Raw genomic sequence first — 18,413 nt, 5'->3', positions numbered from 1 at the left:
GTATATGGCATCTATCTGCACGCATATCTATCCAGCGACATACACAACCAGAAACAGGTGCCAGAAGACTCTACTCCTTCGGCGGCAAATACCCCTTCGCATCCAAATACTCAATAATCTGCTTCACGGCCTCCTGCACCGGCAAATCCACATTCCTCACATGAACCTCCGGGTTCTCCGGCGCCTCATAAGGGCTACTGATCCCAGTAAACTCCTTAATCACCCCCTCCCTCGCCTTCTTATACAACCCCTTGGGATCCCTCTTCTCAGCAACCTCAATAGGCACATCAATGTACACCTCAACAAAGGGCAACCCGGTCTCCTCACCCGGAGTCGGAACCTCATGCAACTGCCTCGCCGTATCGCGATCCTTGCGGAACGGCGAGATGAAGCTCGTGATCGCGATCGTGGCACTATCCGCGAAGAGCTTCGCAACCTCCGCAATGCGCCGGATGTTCTCGTTGCGGTCGGCGTCGCTGAACCCCAGATCCTTGTTTAGCCCGAAGCGCACGTTGTCGCCGTCTAGGCGGTAGGCGGCGACGCCGCGGTCGCGCAGGAGCTGGTGCTCGAGTTCGACGGCGATTGTGGATTTTCCGGAGGCCGAGAGGCCGGTTAGCCAGATTGTTAGGCCTTGTTGGCTGCGGAGGGTGCTCCGCTCTGTGCGTGTGAGGGCCGAGGCGTGGAACGTGATGTTTCTGTTTGATATCTGTCTGTCAGTTGACTGTTGGGTAAGAGACGCGGGAGGAGGGGTACGTACGTGGCCATTTTGAAGAATTGGCGGGTCGTCCCTGGTCTCTTTGTGGAATTGGTGTGATTTATGGGAATGAGAGAAGAGGAGAAGAAAGTCGAAGAGGGGGAAAAGTTGGCTGTCAGGAGTCCTAAAGAAAAATGGACGGACGGGACGAGGATCCAGGGATTGGCATGGCGGGGCTCTTTTCCACTGAGCGCGGGGGGCGATGCTCAAGGACGGTGTGCCTTCTGTGCGCCTCCGCTCCTCATCCCACGCCGTCTATGGCGATCGTTGAATAATCTCTTCTGGAATTGAGTCGCCGAGAGTTTCTCTTCAGGCAATCCATCACGCCATTCCGCCCCAGTATAGCATTATTGGCTTGGTGCCTGTCCATCTAGATCTATACCTGTCTCTATATCTAGCTTCTACATCCCGCGTGCAAGGCTAATCACCTTCTTCGCTGCATCCTCGAAGCTGTCAAAGGCATGGAGAGGAAGGCCGCTCTCAGCAATCTACACCGCTGTCAGTACTCCGACAGAAGATGAATCGGCACGCTCAAGACTTACCATCTTCTGGCCGCTCTCCTCGTTCGTCCCCCGCAGACGAACAACCACAGGAACGCTCATGTTCAGGTCCTGGAAAGCCAAAATAATCCCCTCGGCAATCATGTCACACCTTGTCAGTCCTCCGAAGATATTAACAAAAATCGCCTTAACACGCGGATCCGAAGTGATAATGCGGAACGAAGACTTGACCGTCTCAGAGGTAGCCTTGCCGCCCGTGTCAAGAAAATTGGCGCAGTGGCCACCGTGGATCGACAGCGCATCCACCGTATTCATCGCCAGGCCGGCGCCGTTCACTGTTCAGTTAGGTTAATTCTGATTTGGACACGGATATTGGGAGAGTTGGCGTGGTATATCTCACCCAGGGTTCCGATGCTACCCTCGCCCTCCAACCTAGTGACCGTTAGACCGTGCTCCAGGAAAGGTGACTTGGAAACATACTTCACATAGACAATCCCATCCTTCTCCGCCTCCACCTCTTCGGGCACTTCTTCGGCTACGTTTCTCAACCGATGTACGTCCTCTTGGCGGCCCGAACTGCGAAAAGCCGCGTCATCAAATCCGAAACGTGCACCCCGCACCTCCAACGTCTCAGAAGCATAACTAGCTCGAACCTCAAGAGTGAACGCTTCTTTTTCCTTGTAGATCTGCCAAAGCGTTTGGACAAGCTCTGCCAGCTTCGCGTGGGAACTTTCAGGGAGCTGGAGTTGAGCAGCCGCAGCCGCTATAAGAGGGTTCCCGGCGTCGAACTTCTCTGTCGTATACACAAATGGCAGGCGAGCGGAGCTACTAGGCTCGAATCCGGCGGATGATGAGGCAATAAGAGTTGGAGAAAGCGAGGTCCTATCGATTGTGAGGCAGAAAAACAGGTCCGAGACGGATTGAGCTCCCCCGTTAACAGAGACGCCCTTCTTTTTGAGCATCTCAAGGGCTTGGAATTGCTTGACGTAAAGAGTTCGGGCTTGGAGTTTTTGGATAGATGGTTGTCGGTTTTCCACAGCCACCCGTCTCATTGTGTGTAAGCCTCTCTTCTGGTTTCTGAAACTGGACTGCTACTATGAGCATCTGTTTCCATCTATCGTGGAGTACTACTTACGCTTGATCCCGGTGTTCTGGATCGGTCTAAGAGCGTCTTCATCCCCTCGCCAAATTTCTCAGGATGGTTAACCATGACCGCGCCCGCGCGCTCAAGAGCCTTATACTTCTCCTCTGGCCCAGGTTCCCCAGGCGCTGTCCAAGCACCAGCATGGCCCATGATCCGTCCAGGAGGGGCCTGTCGGCCGCCGACAAGAGCCATTATTGGCCTTCACTCGTTAGCAGAGGAATCAAATACAGAGAAAGGGTATGAGTACTTAGGTTCCGCAGTCCTGCGACAGTAATCTTGAATCCACTCAGCTGCATCTATTTCAGCCGTTCCGCCTATCTCGCCGACAAGGATAATCCCTTGCGTATCCGGATCCTCCTCAAAGATCTTCAGGGCGTCAACAAAGTTGGTACCTGCAAGAGGATCCCCGCCCATGCTGATACAGAGACTCTGTCCCAGACCTGCGCGTGTAGTAGACGCAACAGTCTCGTAGCTCAGAGTACCCGATTTCGCAACAATGCCAATGTTACCGGGGGCAAAGCAGGGCAGTGGCTGGAATCCGATTCGGCATTTTCCAATCGCAGAGATTATCCCTGGGCAGTTTGCGCCGATGAGTCTAGTCTTCGATTGAGTCTTTAGGATGGAGTGAATCTGTTGCAACCTGGGTATTAGTATAGATACTTGCACGGAAAAAGCGGTCTTGGTACCCGGAGAATGTCATGAAGAGGCACATGCTCTGCGACAGCAACGACAAGCGGGATCTCTGCGTCAATGGCTTCTTCAATGGCCTTTGCGGTTTGGTTACCGGGAACGTAGATCGCAGATGCGTCCGGCTTCGCTCGCTCTTGGGCCTAGAACTATGAGTATATAGCTTCGAAATTATGGGTGAGTGGACGCACCGCTTTTACAGATGGAAAGACCGGGAGTCCAAGATGCTCGCCTTCCACGCCAGGCTTTACACCACCGACAATTTTGGTTCCCCAGGCCAGAGACTCTTTCACGTTTGCCGTAGCCTACTCCATCAGTATTCCTCTGCATATTTCGTTTGGGCGGGAACTATACTTGTCTACCTGCAAGCTGTTAGCGATGCCATTGCGGTGATAGCAAGGGCCGGTATTGGTGTTTCATACCTGTGAACCCTTGGAACAAGACCCGGGTATGGGCTCCGATTTTGAGATTCGGAAGTGTATCCGCATAATCGCTGTGCCGTGATGAGCCAGAGAAGTGTTTGGCCTGCTTCACCGGAATCCGCAGGAGCGATGTTCTCTGCCCCCGTGCAGTCAACCAGCATAACCCCGTCATTGCGAGCGTGGATAGCCGAGGGTATGTGTAGCGCTACCGCGAGGTTCTCAATGAAGTGGGAAACGGGCGACCGTCAGTATATACAAATAATAGGGGAATTCATGAACCTCTCTCGAAAAGGAAGGAAAAGGTCAATTGAGCACCAGCTGGAGAATGCAGCTGAAGCATCAACCTCGGGATAGCTGGGGTTCTTGAATATGGCACCTTCGCGCCGGTCTCGGACGGTCTACTGACCACTTCCGAGGCGGAGGGACATTTCGAGAGAGCTACAACAAGTTCTGATTGGTTTTCTCGGAAAGGGGAAGCCGGCTCATACTCGGAATCGTCACGGCCACACATGTTAGCCACAGAGCCAAACACCGAAAGCCCAGGCAGAGTCCATAAAGCCGTTTTCGGTAACATGGGGTAGCTGAATGAACTTTACTTTCGAAGTCGAGATAATGCAAATCGAGCCTATCTCGGCAGCTCAGGCAAGGCTGAATTTGCAACAAGCCCTCTGTCCCCCGGAGAGGGCCAGTTGATGGCTTGTGAGGTCGTAACCCGCCTCTCCATGTGAAGCAACGTGCAGCCCGCTGATCCCAGTTCTCTGGATACACGCTGGCCTGAGCGATCAATTGCCTGTCGGAACCAAACACTGAGTCCCAATCCACCTCAGCCTTCATTGAGGACAAGAGAATCCCCCAATCATGCCTGGCACTCTTACCCCACAGACCAACCACAGCGATCCCAATCACGAGACGCAACCAAATAAAGCGGGGTCGGATGCAACAAACTCCACGACTGACGCCATACATTATTTCACACCCGACGTCTCATATCCGCGAGCACAGTTCGACTCGGCCCAGAGATTGGGCCACGAAGTCGACGGACGTGATCATTGATATGGCTACGATGCCCCAGCCAGGTGCAAAGGGTTTGTCTCTGCCATCTGTTTCTCTCGTTTGAACTCCCCGCTTGACACCCAGGTCCTGCCTTGCGCTCCCCACTGGCGACTAGGCTCACACTCAATACACACCACTGCTCCTCAGCAATTTACACATTATCCCTGCTAACGCCGCCACCTCAATGTCCTCCGCAGCAGCATCAAGAGCTACCTCACAACTCCAATCATCACTCCGAGAGCTCCACATCGGCGAAAAGGGCTCTACAACCCCGGATATCATGCGCCCCAAGCTCACAACGTCCTCCGTAAACGCACCAACCCCAAAGAAGAAGAAACCCCCCGTCGTCGCGGATTCCTGGGAAGATGAAGCCAACTCATCATCCGAGCCCGAAGGTGCGGCCGAGCTAGCTCGAGGATCAGAATCGTCGAGTGCCGCTGATACCCGGTCGACGTCTCCCACCGCTGGAGAGGGACCTCTCGACCCTCCACCTACCCCGATCTCACCACAGACGTCCCAACCTTGGGTTAATACGCCGGCGTATACGAGCTCTGGGCCGTCGGGGCCTACGTCTGGGCCTACGGGGATGCGTGACCCGTCCCACCGGCCGGAAAAGCAGACTGCTGTTGCGGGGAGGCTAATTGCTGGGGCGTTGGGGATTAGGGCGCCGAAGAGGACAGAAGAGCAGAGGGCGTATGACCGGGCTGTGAAGGAGCAGGAGATTAGACGGCGGAATAGAGAGCGAGAGGAGGCGGCGAAGCGTAAAGAAGAGGAAGAGAAAGCGAAGGCTGCTATCTGGGACGACTGAGTTCTTGTTTCCAATTACTCCAGGCTCGCCACCTTCTTCGCGAGTATACCTTTTAAATACGGTTCTACGGCACATCTTTGTTGGGATAACAGGGTTGTTTAACGGAGTTGAGTTATCTTTATAAGGAATGGCTCGGGGCTGGGGAATGAGTTTAATTTACGGGGGGCCATTTCATGTATGGAGAGTATAGGAGGCTAACAGCTGTAGATTAATCTGTAATCGTTTCGTCATTCGGGAATGGCATAGGAAGGGTGGCACATAGTACATGCTAGCCTATGTTTCACCTTCATTTCATTGAATATTAAGCAGGAGTATCGTAGGCGGAATTCCAGAGGGTGACCAGCTGTACACAGGCTGCACTCTCCTCTTCATTTTCTCGTAATCTCATCCCCAAACAAGCCGTAAGACATCTCGAGCCATAAGATAGCCTCCACGATCCAAGCCGAAGCCCGACACAAGCATCGAGAACACCATGCGCCTATGTCTGGAATAACACAAGAAAGCGGATCTTTGGATAAATATCCACCGAGGAAAAGCGAAGGAGTAGTATTGCTGGTGTATCGATATATGGTCATCAGAAGCATTCTAATTAACCACCAATCTGTTCCTGATGAACTTCGAGTGTGTCGCCATCGGCCATATCAAGCTATAGATGAAAATGCATGCGTTAGTTTGTGTACGCACAGTGAACACGGTAAGAAGATCAGGGGGGAGTTGATGCAGAAACAACGAGAATGCGACATACCGTCTCGGGCGTATCCTCAGGCCGTACACGCGTACCATCAAAGAGAAAACGGACTGTCGATGGCTGCTTGCCCTGTCGTTCGCAAAAAGCATCCATAAGCTTTTTCAGTTGTGTGGTTCGCTTAATTTTGAAGAAGACTTCGTTATTGTTGTCCGTAACTTTGATGTTCAGGTGTTCGGTTGGTGCGGGGGCGTCTCCGGTAGGTCCTGAGTCGGCCATATTGGTTGCGGTAAGTTTGGAAATGAGGATGGGTCGAGGAGAAGATTTTTCACTGATTAGGAAGATGTGTCTGTCAGCTCTCCGTCGGTTGAGCGTGTTGCGATGGATGCGGGGTAGAAGGGACTGGTGCTGGGGGCGGAAGTTGTACCCACAGAGGAGTTGTGATGACGATACACGAATGCCACCGGGGGCCGGGCAGATACTAGCTCCGGAGGAGAGTAAGGGAGAAGAGAAGAGAGGTGATAGTTTTGAGATCAATGGAGGGTAAAGTAGGAGGCGACGAGAAGATGACCAAAGACCCCACAAATGAACACCACGGAAAATCTATTTTGCGGCGCAGGGCTCGTGTGAGATTCCCTCCAAGGCTGGAGCATTTATTGTCTGCAGTACTCTTTAATCCGTTCAATTTGCATTCACCAATACCCGCTCCAGTCGCCTTCAGCGAAGTTACTTTGGGGCGTGGTTCTGTGAGAATCTCTGTTCCAGCTTAATTCGGTCCTTATCTCCATAGATCCTTGGAGTCTTGCTGCATGTCGGATTACATCATGGTACGAGAAGGGATATATAACTGACTGTATGTGAATTGGATGGTAACTTCTTCCAGGGCGGACCGAATGAAGATATAGCATACGATCCCCCATGCCATCCGCGGGCCGTAAGCCTATCCGGATCTTCTCAGCGAGGATTCAGTGTACTGATATGTATAGTGCGCCATTCAAGGTGGCCTTCTTGATCCTTGGTACGATTGAACTAGTGTTGACATCTCTCCAGCATGTTTGACTCGGAACTCCTATCAAGAGGAAAAGTGCCAGACTCAGATCAACGCCTTGTATGAGTGCTGCAATTCATTCTACAAGGAGCAGGGGGAGGACGCGAGGACACCGAGCTGCCCAAAACCCAATCTGCTGCGGCTTCGAATGAAACAGCGTGGGCAAGCATCCTAGTACTCGCTTCCGACGTCCCGCCTTTCTCGTCGTGTAGACGGAGTTGTGTAAATACGGAAGCCTGTATATATTATAAAAGAACCTCAAGATCGGGTGTATGTAATCTCAGTGGTTGACCGGCGTCGGCGTTGTAACAATTCCCTTGCAGTCTGAGCTCCCATGCAAAGAAAGATAGACTAGGTGTGAGAATTGCTGGATTGCTCTAAGACAATCTTGAGCACGCAAAGAGGCCGTGTGGCCTGAACGAAGATTGAAGGCGCTCGTTCCGAGACTCTAATGATTGCCTAAATTGACATTGAAGAAGAAAGAGAAAGGAGGAAAAAGCAGCAGCAAAATCCGAGATTTTTTTTAAGGCGTTCATGGCGGCCAACTATTCCGTATTTGGGCTAGCGTGAGTTGACCAAAACACCTCTGCTGGGCCAACAAGAATTCATGCGGTGACAACTCAAAGAGGCAGAAACACTGCGCGCCGCCCCAACCAGCTTCTTCTCAGTCCGTTGCTCGAGAAGCTGGTCTTTTGACCGTCATCTAACTTATGGCTCCGTTGAGCAGAGCTGCTGGATCTGCCGGCTCTGTTTCTGGCTTTCCTTCGTTCAATGTGAGTGTTTTTGAGCTTGCTTCCTCGCTGCAGAGCCATCTGACTCGGTTTCTACTTCTGTAGCAAGGTCAACGACCGCCGAACGATTCTGCCATTATTGAGATCGACGACGATGACGATGAACCTATGGAAGACGAGGAAGACGAGGAAGACGAGGAAGACGAGGAGGACGAGGAGGAAGATGAGGTGCTAGAGGTTGATGACGGCGAGGAGTACATGGACGACGGGGATGAGGATGAGAACGAGGAGTTGGAAGAGGATGCTTCCTTGGAGGATATGAATGGTAGCGAATCACCTCTTCACCTTGTTGACTCTACGAATGGGCAGAGTATGTCTTCCCGACGCGATTCTTGGTATAGAACTGAATGTGCTTAGACGGATTTGATGCTGCAGCTTCGGAGTTCTTTACCTCAGCGGGCGCACAGCAAGCGCTGCATCCCCTTCGCCGTACTGCCGACCGTGTTACGCGCCAAATCGAGGCCTTCGCGGAAAAATTGGACCGTTTCAAACAGAAAACCACTTGCGCGGACGAGTTAGGGAATTACGAAGCAGTCTATCAATTGGTGAAGGGGTACCAGGCCATCGCGCAAGATGCCGTCCATGACCTTTCCAAGCAGAACACCCTCAAGCGGGCGAAGATGGGCTGGAGCGTCAACAAGACCAACGGTACCGCGTCAAACGACCCGAAGAATGAAGAAGAGCTGCAACGATTGCAATTGGAAGCAAACACCTGGCATCTCTTGCATAATCTGATTAGCATTGATGATCCTCCTAGCAGAGACAGCTTTAAACAAGCGCAAAAAACTGTCTTCCAGGATCTGCATCGATATTCGTCGGATCGCGAAGTTTGGGAAAAGTTCATGGAGGTAGATCAGTACGCGGTAGAGTGTCTGCTCGTCATGAAGTGGCTGGAACTCACTGCGCGTAATTCTACCCAAGACATTGACTTCTTGATTACGGAATTGGAAACACAGGCAGAAAGAGGGAAAGGTTCCTGGTCTCACGGGTGGCTCTATACCAAGGAGACTATAAAAGGACAAAAGCGACTGCGCGCCTGGCCTAGACCGCTTGAACCGAATGACCCGGGTGTCGCCGCTTCGCTGCTAACATCTGAACAATCTGAACCAATGATTACGCAGTTAGATCCTGACGCCGTCACTCGCCAGAAACAGACCCTCCAGAGAAAGGACCAATTCTACGAGCGTGCTACCTGGATGACGTGTTGGAAGATGCTGAGGCAAGGAGAGAATTGGACGAAAGTTAGAGAATGGGCAGCAAGTCGTCTGGAGCATTGGCGCGCAGTCAGCCTCTGCGGCTCTAGCGTTGATCCCAACTCAGGCGGGGAGAGAACACCTCTTGATGATGGATTCACACGTATGATGAACTGGCGGACCCAAGATTCCTGGAGGGCCGCTTGCTCAAGCCTTGCTCGGGATCCACAGACGGAGGATTTCGAGCGGGCCGTCTACGCGCTGTTGTGCGGCGAGTCAGAAGCGGCCCTGAAAGTGTGTCAGAGTTGGGACGACTACCTCTACGTTCACTTCAACAACGTGCTCCTATCGCGCTACAGGGGTTTTTGCCAGCAGCTTCAGCGGAAATTGAACCATTCGCCTACGACTCCCGTGTTCTTCACACCCGAGCCCGTTGGATATGCAGACTTTAACAAGTTTGTGCAATACACCAAGGGTAACGACCGGATTGGTGGTGAGGCTCGGAATCCTTACCGAACGATTCAGGCTGCGATTATAGGAAAGAACTATGACTCCTTTTTCATCTCCCTGGCCGCGGCTGTCTCGCAGGCGGCAATAAATAAGGGGGAGTCCACCTTCGTGCCTAATCTGTCGCGAACGCATGTAGATGACTCTCTACTTATTACGGCGGAGGATAGCGATGCATTGAGGATTGCGGCCCACCTCTACATTGCCGCTAACTCTATCGGCTACGTTCGCAGTGATACTCAATTCTCTGATACCGCGTCCGTGAATGTGATTGGGTATATTGCCAACCTTGAGGAAATCGGTGTTGTTGATATGGTTCCGCTTTATGCCTCTCTCCTCCCTCCTGAACGGGCACATTCCGTGCTTGGCCAGGCATTGATCGAAATAGTTGATTCGAGGGAGCGACGGTTACAAGTACAGCTGATGCACAAGTATGATATCGACATTGAAGCGGTCATCCGGGCTCAGTGGGACTGGGTCATTTCCAGTATCTCTGCTGTGGACCACTCAAGGACCCTAAGGCGGTACCCGAAAGTCGTGAGTCGCATGGACGGGTACCGCGAGTTGGTGCCTGTCAAGAAGGATTTCATTGGAAAGGATCTTTCCATGGATGACGAGCGAATCATTCGTAGTCTTGAATGGCTTCGATACGTGGATGGACAATGGGGTCGGATCTGCAACCTTGGAACTTTGCTCTACCGGAGATTTTACAGTATGTTTTTGAACTTCCTGTCAGAAATCGGTCACGAAGTGTCTTGCTAACGCCGTCAAGTTACTGGCAAACTACCTGCAGCTCGCGAGCTAAGTAGGCGCATGCTATTGTCGGACATATCCCGAGAGTACTTCGGGTTCGATGTCGCGGACTTCCCCGTTGATGCTGAGGATGGAGCCGATTTCGGCACCTCAGAACCTTCCAGCCCCTCGAAGGGGAGAATGTATGGGCATAAGCGGAACAAATCCAGCACTAGCCTGCCATCTACCGCGCAGACGAAGCTTCTCTATACACAATCACAGACTATGCGTGATCTAGAGGAGCTTATACTCGCCTTTGACGCCCTGGAAAGATTCGCTTCTGTTTGCGAGAAGCTCGACAAGACCAAACGTCGTCGGGACTCGGGGACTATCAAGGCCCTGAGGGATGAATTGCAGGATGCCCTAGACGGAGTCAGCGTGCATATCGACGCTATCCTGTACGACTGGCTGGCCAGCGCCCAAGACGGTAAGTTCGGAAATCATCCATTGAATAATAGCACGCTCTAACAAGGATTTACCCGTCGCAGAAGCTGAACTAGCCGACCTCGAGGAAATCCGAAGCACTTACATCCCCGAACTCTTCCTTGACTACCATAGCGCGCTCTACTACTCAGCCCACGTTATTAGCAGCGACATCCTCGTCCAGTGCATGAACCTGGGTATGCAGGTCGCCGAAAACGAGCACCTGACTCGCAGCTTTGTCGCGCCTAAGCGAATGGGCGAGCTCATGGACGCATTGGCACTGTCCAGCAAGGCGATGGTCAAGGCGCGCGCGAAGCCTAATGTGAGGCTTTTAGGCGGCGAGTCGCTGGGCATCTGGAACGTGCAGGGCCCCGCTGAGGACGAAGAGGAGGAGATGATGCTCCGTGAGGCGCAGTAATTGCATACATACTTCCTCCACCCGCCGGACAGGCATCTGAGCAGAGGGATTGCACGTACGGGATGCATTATTGCATGATTGACTGACTGACTGTACATTACATACAAACCACACGACCTTCAAGTTTCTTATCCCTTTTGTTATCTCTCGCAGTCAGGCTGCTTCTCCTTTTACCTGTCTTTCTGTCTTAATTTTATTTCCCCCCTCTTTTGTTACAATGGATGTATTGTCGTGGAGAGACCGGGGATTCATTGCGATTGCATTTGGACAGGATTTTAGGGAATGATACAAGGTGTTTTCTATCATAGGATATCAGTCGACAAAATGTACGCGGTCATCAAATTTACATTTGGGTGCCCTCTGTAGGCTTCCTCTCTGCCCGCTGGCAGCTTGTCATGGGGATTATCCAATTAATACTTCGCCCTACGACGTCTCGTCCAGGTTTCGGGATGATGCATGACATTCAACTAGATCTCCCAATTATTGAAATGGCTACAGATGGAGCTCGCATGTAATCCCACATAACGCGCCTGGTGAGCTGACTCCAAAGTTGAGTCGTCAACGCGGTACGCGTCCAGGCCTGAAGATGCAGTCATTATTGCTTTGCCAAGCACGTGAACACTAAATTTGCCTCCCGATTTCGGGATTCGAGAATGTGGTGGGTGATATCTCAAGGGGACACAGGGTGTTGTGCCTCTCAGAGCTTCCAATGATAACCACTTTTATACGGGGGGAATCGAGCCTTGAGGTGGCGGAAAACACGTCATGCTGGTCGTGGCTCGAGAATCAACAGGGTTTGGTGGTTGACTTTTGTTTGTGGGTACTTCCTTACTTTGCCCAATAATGAATACTCAGTGTCGCGACCCATGCTGAAACGGCGGAGAAGAATCCACGTCGAATCTTCTGTCCTGAGGCGAGTCGCATGCATGGTCCACAGAACATGGATCTGGAGGTGAGGCCAAACGAGCCTCCCCGATACCGCATCAGGCAACAGATGACCCCTCTAGCTGTTCAGAGGTTCTTTCTCGGAGACTCAAGTCTTGACTGTGAAATTATGCTGCAGAGTGCGGACGGCCAATGAACGGTCGCGAAGCTTTGAATTTGTTCTCTGACGAGATCGCACGACGCCCGCGCCCGGGCGCCGGCGGAAGCTTGGGATTGTCGAGTGAGGTAAGTGGGTCTGCACAGCCTCCGCCAAGCCGCTGAATCCACAACACTATTTGTTTGCCGCTTGCAATTTTGGCAACCTCAGTGTGAGGGTGTGAGGGCCATCGAGGCGATGTGCAAGGATTTTCTGTCCAGTCTCGGTGCATAATTCAATGATGCTGGATCTGCTTGCGGTGACCAGGATGCCAGCTGGCGGTCCTCGTCTCCCAGTTCTATCGTCTGGAGCTCGCGGGTTTGGGTCGGATGAGAGCGGATTCGGGTCATTTTGCTTTGGGAGTCATTCGCCCTTGGTCTGGATTGTCAGAAGCAAAGGGAGGGCAGGACAAAGTGAGAAACCAAGGAAAATGAGATTTGAGGGTGAAGTCGTGGTGTGATGGAGAAAGGACCCAAGGCGGAATGAGGCAGTGCAGGTCTGGGAGACTGCAGGAGCGAGTTTGGGAGCAGGAATCGAAGCTGTCAGGATCCATGAAAGGAGAAGCTCCGTCATCCTTCTGCGATTCAAGTCTTGAGGGATTGGTTCTGAAAGCGAGGCTGAACCGCGTTCTTTTCCAGGAGTCCTGAAGCACGGTTTGACTCCAGAGCAGGGCATTCTGCACAGTGCACACAGGAAAACAGGACCTCAGGGTCGGGCCAGATCATAAGTGGATCCAAAGTGGAGTGACGAAAGCAGCGCGTTTTGAATTTCGACCTTAGCTTGTATGGGGGAATTTTGGCTCAGGGTCCTCACACAGAGAGAGAATGACTTTCTGTCACTCTCCTTCGCCTCTCCCTTCCAAAGTCTATTCCCCCAATTCCTTTCGCATTGACCCTTCCAATCCCTTGAAACTCTTCCTTTGTCTCGAGACGGCGCCTCATTTTCGTCATCTTGCTTCTTGACCTTCTTCCTCCCTTTTGTCACGTTGACAAGTTCCCTTCGTTTGTTTGGCCGCATTGGGTGGCGGTTTGGCAGCAACCGAACAGCACCTGGGCACCCTCACCAACCCTCCCAGATGGAATGCCCCCAGTGACTTTGAGCTCTAGTGTCACTTCGCCGATGAATCTGTTCGTGCTCCCTTGGATATTTATGACTCGGCCATCTAGCGTCCAGTTGCTCCGTCCGGAGCCCCGTTGTTACTGATACCGAACACCCCTTTATCAATCTGCTCTCCAGGCTGTTTTAGAGGCTCGGAGTCGACCATGTCCGAACCGAGGACGTCGAATGAAAATGACCCCAAGCAGTCAGCTTCAACGCCCCTCCGTCGAGAACGGGCTCCGACTATCACAATAGACACATCTGCCGTCACCTCGCCGGCGGATCGGAATCCACCACCTTCTCAAGTCACAGCTCCATCACAATCCTCACGATCTGCCAATCATGTTGACCAGACTGCCGATACTAGCGCCCTCTTAAGCAGCCGCAGTGTTTCTCCTACCGATACCCGATCAGCCCCGTCGGTTCGCTCCTATGCATCTTCAGAGAGTAGGGAGCACGATAGCAGGCCTACTTTGCCATCGCCGCATCCCATCCTGTCTCCCAATTCGAAGATGACGGAATCGATGGTTCATTCTAACTACCTCTCTGTGCCAGGTGCCAGATCTCGCGGGAACTCCCTTGAGTCGGAGGATCCAAGTCTCTCCAATGGAGGTGATTCACGTTCGAACGGAAGGGTGGAGTCGCCATCGGGCTTCGCGAAGACTACGATCGAAAATTATGAGGAGGCCCTCCAACCAGACCCGGGACACGAGGCGGAATTTGATGTGGAAAACAACAACTTTGCCTTCTCGCCTGGGCAGCTAAACAAATTATTAAACCCCAAGAGCCTTGGCGCATTCTATGCTCTTGGCGGCCTTGCTGGTCTTGAGAAGGGCTTGAGAACCGACGCACGCAGTGGCCTGAGTCTGGACGAAACAGTGCTGGATGGCACTGTAAGTTTCGATGAAGCGACAGCTCCGAGCAGCCCCAGCTCCGTGTCAAAGCCCGCGGATGGAACGCCCCCCCAAACGCCGCCAGGACGAGTAAGTACTACACCACACAAACCGGGCGAAAACGCCTATGCCGACCGCAAGCGTGTGTTCGGACCCAACAGACTTCCCGAGAAGAAGACCAAGAGTATCTTCGAGCTGGCTTGGCTTGCATACAACGACAAAGTGCTCATCTTGTTGACAGTCGCTGCGGTTATCTCACTTGCGTTAGGCATATATCAATCTGTCACAGCTAAACCTGGGGATCCGCGTGTTCAGTGGGTGGAGGGAGTCGCCATCATTGTAGCGATCTTGATTGTTGTAATAGTCGGTGCAGCCAACGACTGGCAGAAGGAACGTCAATTTGTGAAATTGAACAGGAAGAAGGAAGATAGAATGGTCAAGGTGATCCGTTCCGGGAAGATGACCGAAATATCTGTCCACGATATTCTTGTTGGCGATCTCATGCACTTGGAACCTGGAGACCTAGTCCCAGTCGATGGAATCTACATATCGGGTCACAATATCAAATGTGATGAATCCTCTGCCACGGGTGAATCCGACGTGTTACGCAAGTCACCAGCACAGGACGTCTATGGCGCTATCGAACGACATGAGAACCTCTCGAAGCAGGACCCATTCATCGTATCCGGGGCTAAGGTGTCGGAAGGTGTGGGAACCTTTTTGGTGACGGCAGTTGGGGTACATTCAACGTACGGCAAAACCATGATGTCTCTTCAGGATGAAGGTCAAACAACGCCACTGCAGACAAAGCTGAATGTCCTTGCCGAATATATCGCGAAACTCGGTTTAGCTGCTGGCTTACTGTTGTTTGTTGTGCTCTTTATAAAGTTTCTCGCCCAGCTGAAGGACCTTGGTAATGCCGATCAGAAAGGTCAAGCTTTCCTACAGATTTTCATTGTGGCTGTGACAATCATCGTCGTCGCGGTTCCAGAAGGACTACCTCTTGCTGTGACACTCGCGCTTGCATTCGCCACAACACGCATGCTGAAGGACAATAACCTTGTCCGTTTACTCCGAGCATGCGAAACCATGGGAAATGCAACAACTATTTGTTCGGACAAGACAGGAACACTGACTGAGAACAAAATGACTGCGGTTGTTGCTACGCTGGGCACGAAGTCGAAATTTGGAGGGAAATCCCAGGCCCCATCCCCGACCGATGTTAACAAAGATCGGGCGGCCGACTCTAGAACCATATTGTCTCCATCCGAGTTCGCGACTAGCCTCTGTCCCTCAGCCAAGCAACTGTTGGTGGACTCGATTGTACTTAATTCTACCGCGTTTGAGGGAGAGCAGGAAGGAGCTATGACCTTTATTGGATCGAAGACCGAAACAGCCCTCCTAGGCTTCGCGCGAACTTACCTTGGACTAGGGTTACTCAGCGAAGCCCGTGATAATGCGAATATTGCTCAAATGGTACCATTCGATTCGGGTCGTAAATGTATGGCTGTCGTGGTCAAGATCGACAACGGAAAGAAATATCGAATGCTCGTTAAAGGCGCCTCGGAGGTTCTGCTGGCTAAATCGACACGGATTGTTCGAGATCCCACTAAGAATCTCGACGAGGGACCGTTGGACGAGAGGGACCGTTCAACACTTGATAGCACTATCACCCATTATGCTATTCAATCCCTGCGAACCATTGGCCTTGTCTACCGTGATTTCACCGAATGGCCTCCCCGTGGGGCCCCTACGCTGGAGGAAGATCGTTCACTTGCAGTCTTCGACCACATTTTCAAGGATATGATATTTTTCGGAGTCTTTGGCATCCAAGATCCCCTTCGAGCCGGAGTGACAGAATCAGTTCACCAATGTCAACGTGCCGGAGTTTTTGTCCGTATGGTGACTGGTGACAACATCGTAACTGCGAAGGCAATCGCACAAGAATGTGGAATTTTCACTCCTGGTGGCGTCGCAATTGAAGGTCCCAAGTTCCGAAAGCTGAGCAGCCGCCAAATGACGCAAATTATTCCACGGTTGCAAGTTCTTGCCCGTTCTAGCCCTGATGACAAGAAGATTCTTGTTTCTCAGCTCAAGAAGCTTGGCGAGACCGTTGCAGTCACTGGTGACGGCACAAACGACGCTCAGGCTTTGAAAACTGCGGATGTTGGATTTTCTATGGGAATTACGGGCACTGAGGTGGCCAAAGAGGCATCAGATATTATCTTGATGGATGACAACTTTGCTTCCATCGTTAAGGCTATGGCCTGGGGTAGGACTGTCAATGATGCGGTGAAGAAATTTTTGCAGGTACATATACGAGTGCGCCCTGATTCGAGTCTGCAGACTAACAGTTATAGTTCCAAATCACCGTCAACATCACTGCAGTCCTTCTTACGTTTATCTCTGCGGTTGCCAGTGGCGATGAGGAATCTGTATTGACAGCAGTTCAGCTTCTGTGGGTCAACTTAATCATGGATACTTTCGCTGCCCTTGCTTTAGGTATGCTACCCTCAATGAAGCTTGGATCACAAAGACGGTGGACATGATCTAACTATACCTTAGCAACGGATCCTCCCTCGCCCTACGTTCTCAATCGCCGGCCTGAACCAAAATCTGCTCCGCTCATTACCCTAACTATGTGGAAGATGATCATCGGCCAAAGCATCTATCAGCTAGTTGTCACGCTCATTCTGAACTTCGCTGGGAAGTCTATTCTTAAATCCATCATCAACTTCGCGGGTAAAGACCAAAATCCCGAGACTGCTCTCAAAACAGTGGTATTCAACACGTTTGTTTGGATGCAAATCTTCAACCAATGGAAGTAAGTTTCGCCTTCTGCATTTTTCGCGGGGGAGGAGGATATAACTGACTTGTCTCTAGCTCTCGCCGCCTGGATAGTGGTCTCAATATTTTCGAGGGCCTCCTCCGCAACCGTTGGTTTCTCGGCATCCAATTTGTTATCGTTGGTGGACAGATTTTGATCATCTCCGTTGGTGGGCACGCTTTCTCAGTCACCGATCTCAACGGGCCGCAATGGGGCGTCTGCCTCATCCTTGGTGTGATCTCTCTCCCGGTTGCCGTTATAGTTCGGCTTATTCCGGATGAATTCATCCGCCAACTCATCCCCACGTTCAAGGAACGCAAGAAGGGTCCAGAAGTCGTTGTATCTGACGAAGACCGGCGATATGAATGGAACCCTGCCCTTGAAGAGATCCGAGACCAGTTGAAATTCTTTAAGTCGCTTCGCGGGGGACGGATGAGAAACTTGGCACACAAACTACAACATCCTGAAGAATTTCTTCCTCGATCACGCAGCGGCTCTAGGTCGCGAGAGAACTCAGCTCCCGGCACCCCAGTTGCGGAGAGTAGTGATAGCACACCCCCAGTCCCCGCAACTCCCGATTCCCGGTCGAACAGGCGTGCGCGTTCACGCTCGAACTCAGCCTTTGGTCCGGCCGCTGCAATGGCAGGCGTCGTGGCGGGCAGTATCGCTGGTTGGTCTCCAATCGAGAGGCCGGCAGAGGAAGGAGAGTCGTTCAAGTTCGACTTGAACGGTGGAAATATTAGCAGGCAACCCGGTATTGAAGTCCACCCCGACACTGCTCCCGACGACAATATCGTCGGTAATTACCCCGCCACATCAAACACACCCCCAAGTCAAAATCCGGATCTGCTTCCCTTCTTTGAGCATGCGCCTCCAGGCCGCGAAGTATCCAGCCGCCACAGACGATCCACTTCCCATCGATCTCAGTCTAGCCAAAGCCAAAGCCAGTCGTAGGCATACATCGCTTGGGTTATCTCCTCAATACGTACCTTGAACTTCCGCATTCACGTTTACCTCATCAAGCAACAGCCATCTTTCTTCCGTTCTCTTCCATTCTCCTCTGTTCTATTGTTCAAAAGTTCCACGACGGGCGCCAGCCATTTCTTGCTATACGCTTGCTAATATCTGTCTTCATTCTCTCGGAGCTTCTACCTTGGACCCATCTAGGTGTGTTCGGCGTCTGTGGACAAAACCAATGTACTACACTGCATTCTTCCTTCGTCGCTTTGTGTTGCTGCGGCTACTCGTTTACTAATAGACAGCCCTGTTCGCATAAAGGCTGGAGTTCG

At 52.0% G+C, this 18,413-nt stretch overlaps 8 protein-coding genes across 8 annotated transcripts; 4 read left to right on the top strand and 4 right to left on the bottom strand.

Annotated features, from left to right (window-relative positions):
• Position 1: 1 nt before the first annotated feature.
• On the bottom strand, positions 2-1,148 carry BJX67DRAFT_96608 (adenylyl-sulfate kinase). Its single transcript, XM_071035675.1, has 2 exons — positions 758-1,148; positions 2-695 (listed from the first exon to the last, which is right to left on the bottom strand). The coding sequence occupies exons 1-2, from the start codon at positions 763-765 to the stop codon at positions 71-73; spliced, it is 633 nt and encodes a 210-aa protein (XP_070890997.1). The 5' UTR covers positions 766-1,148; the 3' UTR covers positions 2-70.
• BJX67DRAFT_96581 (putative succinyl-CoA synthetase subunit alpha) lies at positions 961-3,812 on the bottom strand. The gene is made up of 10 exons (XM_071035674.1): positions 3,508-3,812; positions 3,440-3,447; positions 3,277-3,390; positions 3,085-3,228; positions 2,646-3,028; positions 2,390-2,597; positions 1,735-2,342; positions 1,655-1,686; positions 1,297-1,589; positions 961-1,242 (listed from the first exon to the last, which is right to left on the bottom strand). Exons 1-10 carry the CDS (start codon positions 3,677-3,679, stop codon positions 1,156-1,158), a joined length of 2,049 nt encoding a protein of 682 aa, XP_070890996.1. The 5' UTR covers positions 3,680-3,812; the 3' UTR covers positions 961-1,155.
• On the bottom strand, positions 3,768-4,608 carry BJX67DRAFT_96326 (uncharacterized protein). Its single transcript, XM_071035670.1, has one exon. The coding sequence runs from the start codon at positions 4,471-4,473 to the stop codon at positions 3,946-3,948; it is 528 nt and encodes a 175-aa protein (XP_070890995.1). The 5' UTR covers positions 4,474-4,608; the 3' UTR covers positions 3,768-3,945.
• BJX67DRAFT_96424 (uncharacterized protein) lies at positions 4,609-5,662 on the top strand. The gene has a single exon (XM_071035671.1). It carries the CDS (start codon positions 4,745-4,747, stop codon positions 5,366-5,368), a length of 624 nt encoding a protein of 207 aa, XP_070890994.1. The 5' UTR covers positions 4,609-4,744; the 3' UTR covers positions 5,369-5,662.
• Positions 5,663-5,957: 295 nt separating this feature from the next.
• BJX67DRAFT_376862 (SUMO family protein SMT3) lies at positions 5,958-6,332 on the bottom strand (the record flags this gene model as incomplete). Its single annotated transcript, XM_071031967.1, has 2 exons — positions 5,958-6,014; positions 6,114-6,332. The coding sequence occupies 2 exons, from the start codon at positions 6,330-6,332 to the stop codon at positions 5,958-5,960; spliced, it is 276 nt and encodes a 91-aa protein (XP_070890993.1).
• Positions 6,333-6,731: 399 nt separating this feature from the next.
• On the top strand, positions 6,732-7,377 carry BJX67DRAFT_96477 (uncharacterized protein). The gene is made up of 3 exons (XM_071035672.1): positions 6,732-6,880; positions 6,937-7,033; positions 7,104-7,377. Exons 1-3 carry the CDS (start codon positions 6,863-6,865, stop codon positions 7,274-7,276), a joined length of 288 nt encoding a protein of 95 aa, XP_070890992.1. The 5' UTR covers positions 6,732-6,862; the 3' UTR covers positions 7,277-7,377.
• Positions 7,378-7,811: 434 nt separating this feature from the next.
• Positions 7,812-11,735, top strand: BJX67DRAFT_388061 (nucleoporin Nup84/Nup107 family protein; the record flags this gene model as incomplete). The annotated part of the gene is made up of 5 exons (XM_071034324.1): positions 7,812-7,874; positions 7,938-8,202; positions 8,250-10,304; positions 10,365-10,811; positions 10,873-11,735. 5 exons carry the CDS (start codon positions 7,812-7,814, stop codon positions 11,223-11,225), a joined length of 3,183 nt encoding a protein of 1,060 aa, XP_070890991.1. The 3' UTR covers positions 11,226-11,735.
• A 1,833-nt stretch (positions 11,736-13,568) lies between these two features.
• pmcA (putative P-type calcium ATPase) lies at positions 13,569-18,078 on the top strand (the record flags this gene model as incomplete). Its single annotated transcript, XM_071031966.1, has 4 exons — positions 13,569-16,607; positions 16,658-16,799; positions 16,863-17,121; positions 17,181-18,078. 4 exons carry the CDS (start codon positions 13,569-13,571, stop codon positions 18,076-18,078), a joined length of 4,338 nt encoding a protein of 1,445 aa, XP_070890990.1.
• Between the last annotated feature and the right edge of the window lie 335 nt (positions 18,079-18,413).

Source organism: Aspergillus lucknowensis, assembly GCF_044049455.1.
Source record: "Aspergillus lucknowensis strain CBS 449.75 chromosome Unknown BJX67scaffold_2, whole genome shotgun sequence".
Taxonomy (NCBI): Eukaryota; Fungi; Ascomycota; class Eurotiomycetes; order Eurotiales; family Aspergillaceae; genus Aspergillus; species Aspergillus lucknowensis.
The sequence above is the reverse complement of the archived record's forward strand: the minus strand, read 5'-3'. Positions and strand labels throughout refer to the sequence as shown.

Coding starts and splice junctions, on each gene's coding strand:
- BJX67DRAFT_96581 (XM_071035674.1), bottom strand. CDS start 3,679: ATGACGGGGTTATGCTGGTTGACTGCACGGGGGCAGAGAACATCGCTC. Junction 2,598..2,645: donor CGCAGGACTGCGGAACCTAA/GTACTCATACCC, acceptor TAACGAGTGAAG/GCCAATAATGGCTCTTGTCG. Junction 1,687..1,734: donor GATGGGATTGTCTATGTGAA/GTATGTTTCCAA, acceptor AACGGTCACTAG/GTTGGAGGGCGAGGGTAGCA.
- BJX67DRAFT_96326 (XM_071035670.1), bottom strand. CDS start 4,473: ATGTATGGCGTCAGTCGTGGAGTTTGTTGCATCCGACCCCGCTTTATT.
- BJX67DRAFT_96424 (XM_071035671.1), top strand. CDS start 4,745: ATGTCCTCCGCAGCAGCATCAAGAGCTACCTCACAACTCCAATCATCA.
- BJX67DRAFT_96477 (XM_071035672.1), top strand. Junction 7,034..7,103: donor AGGATTCAGTGTACTGATAT/GTATAGTGCGCC, acceptor ACATCTCTCCAG/CATGTTTGACTCGGAACTCC.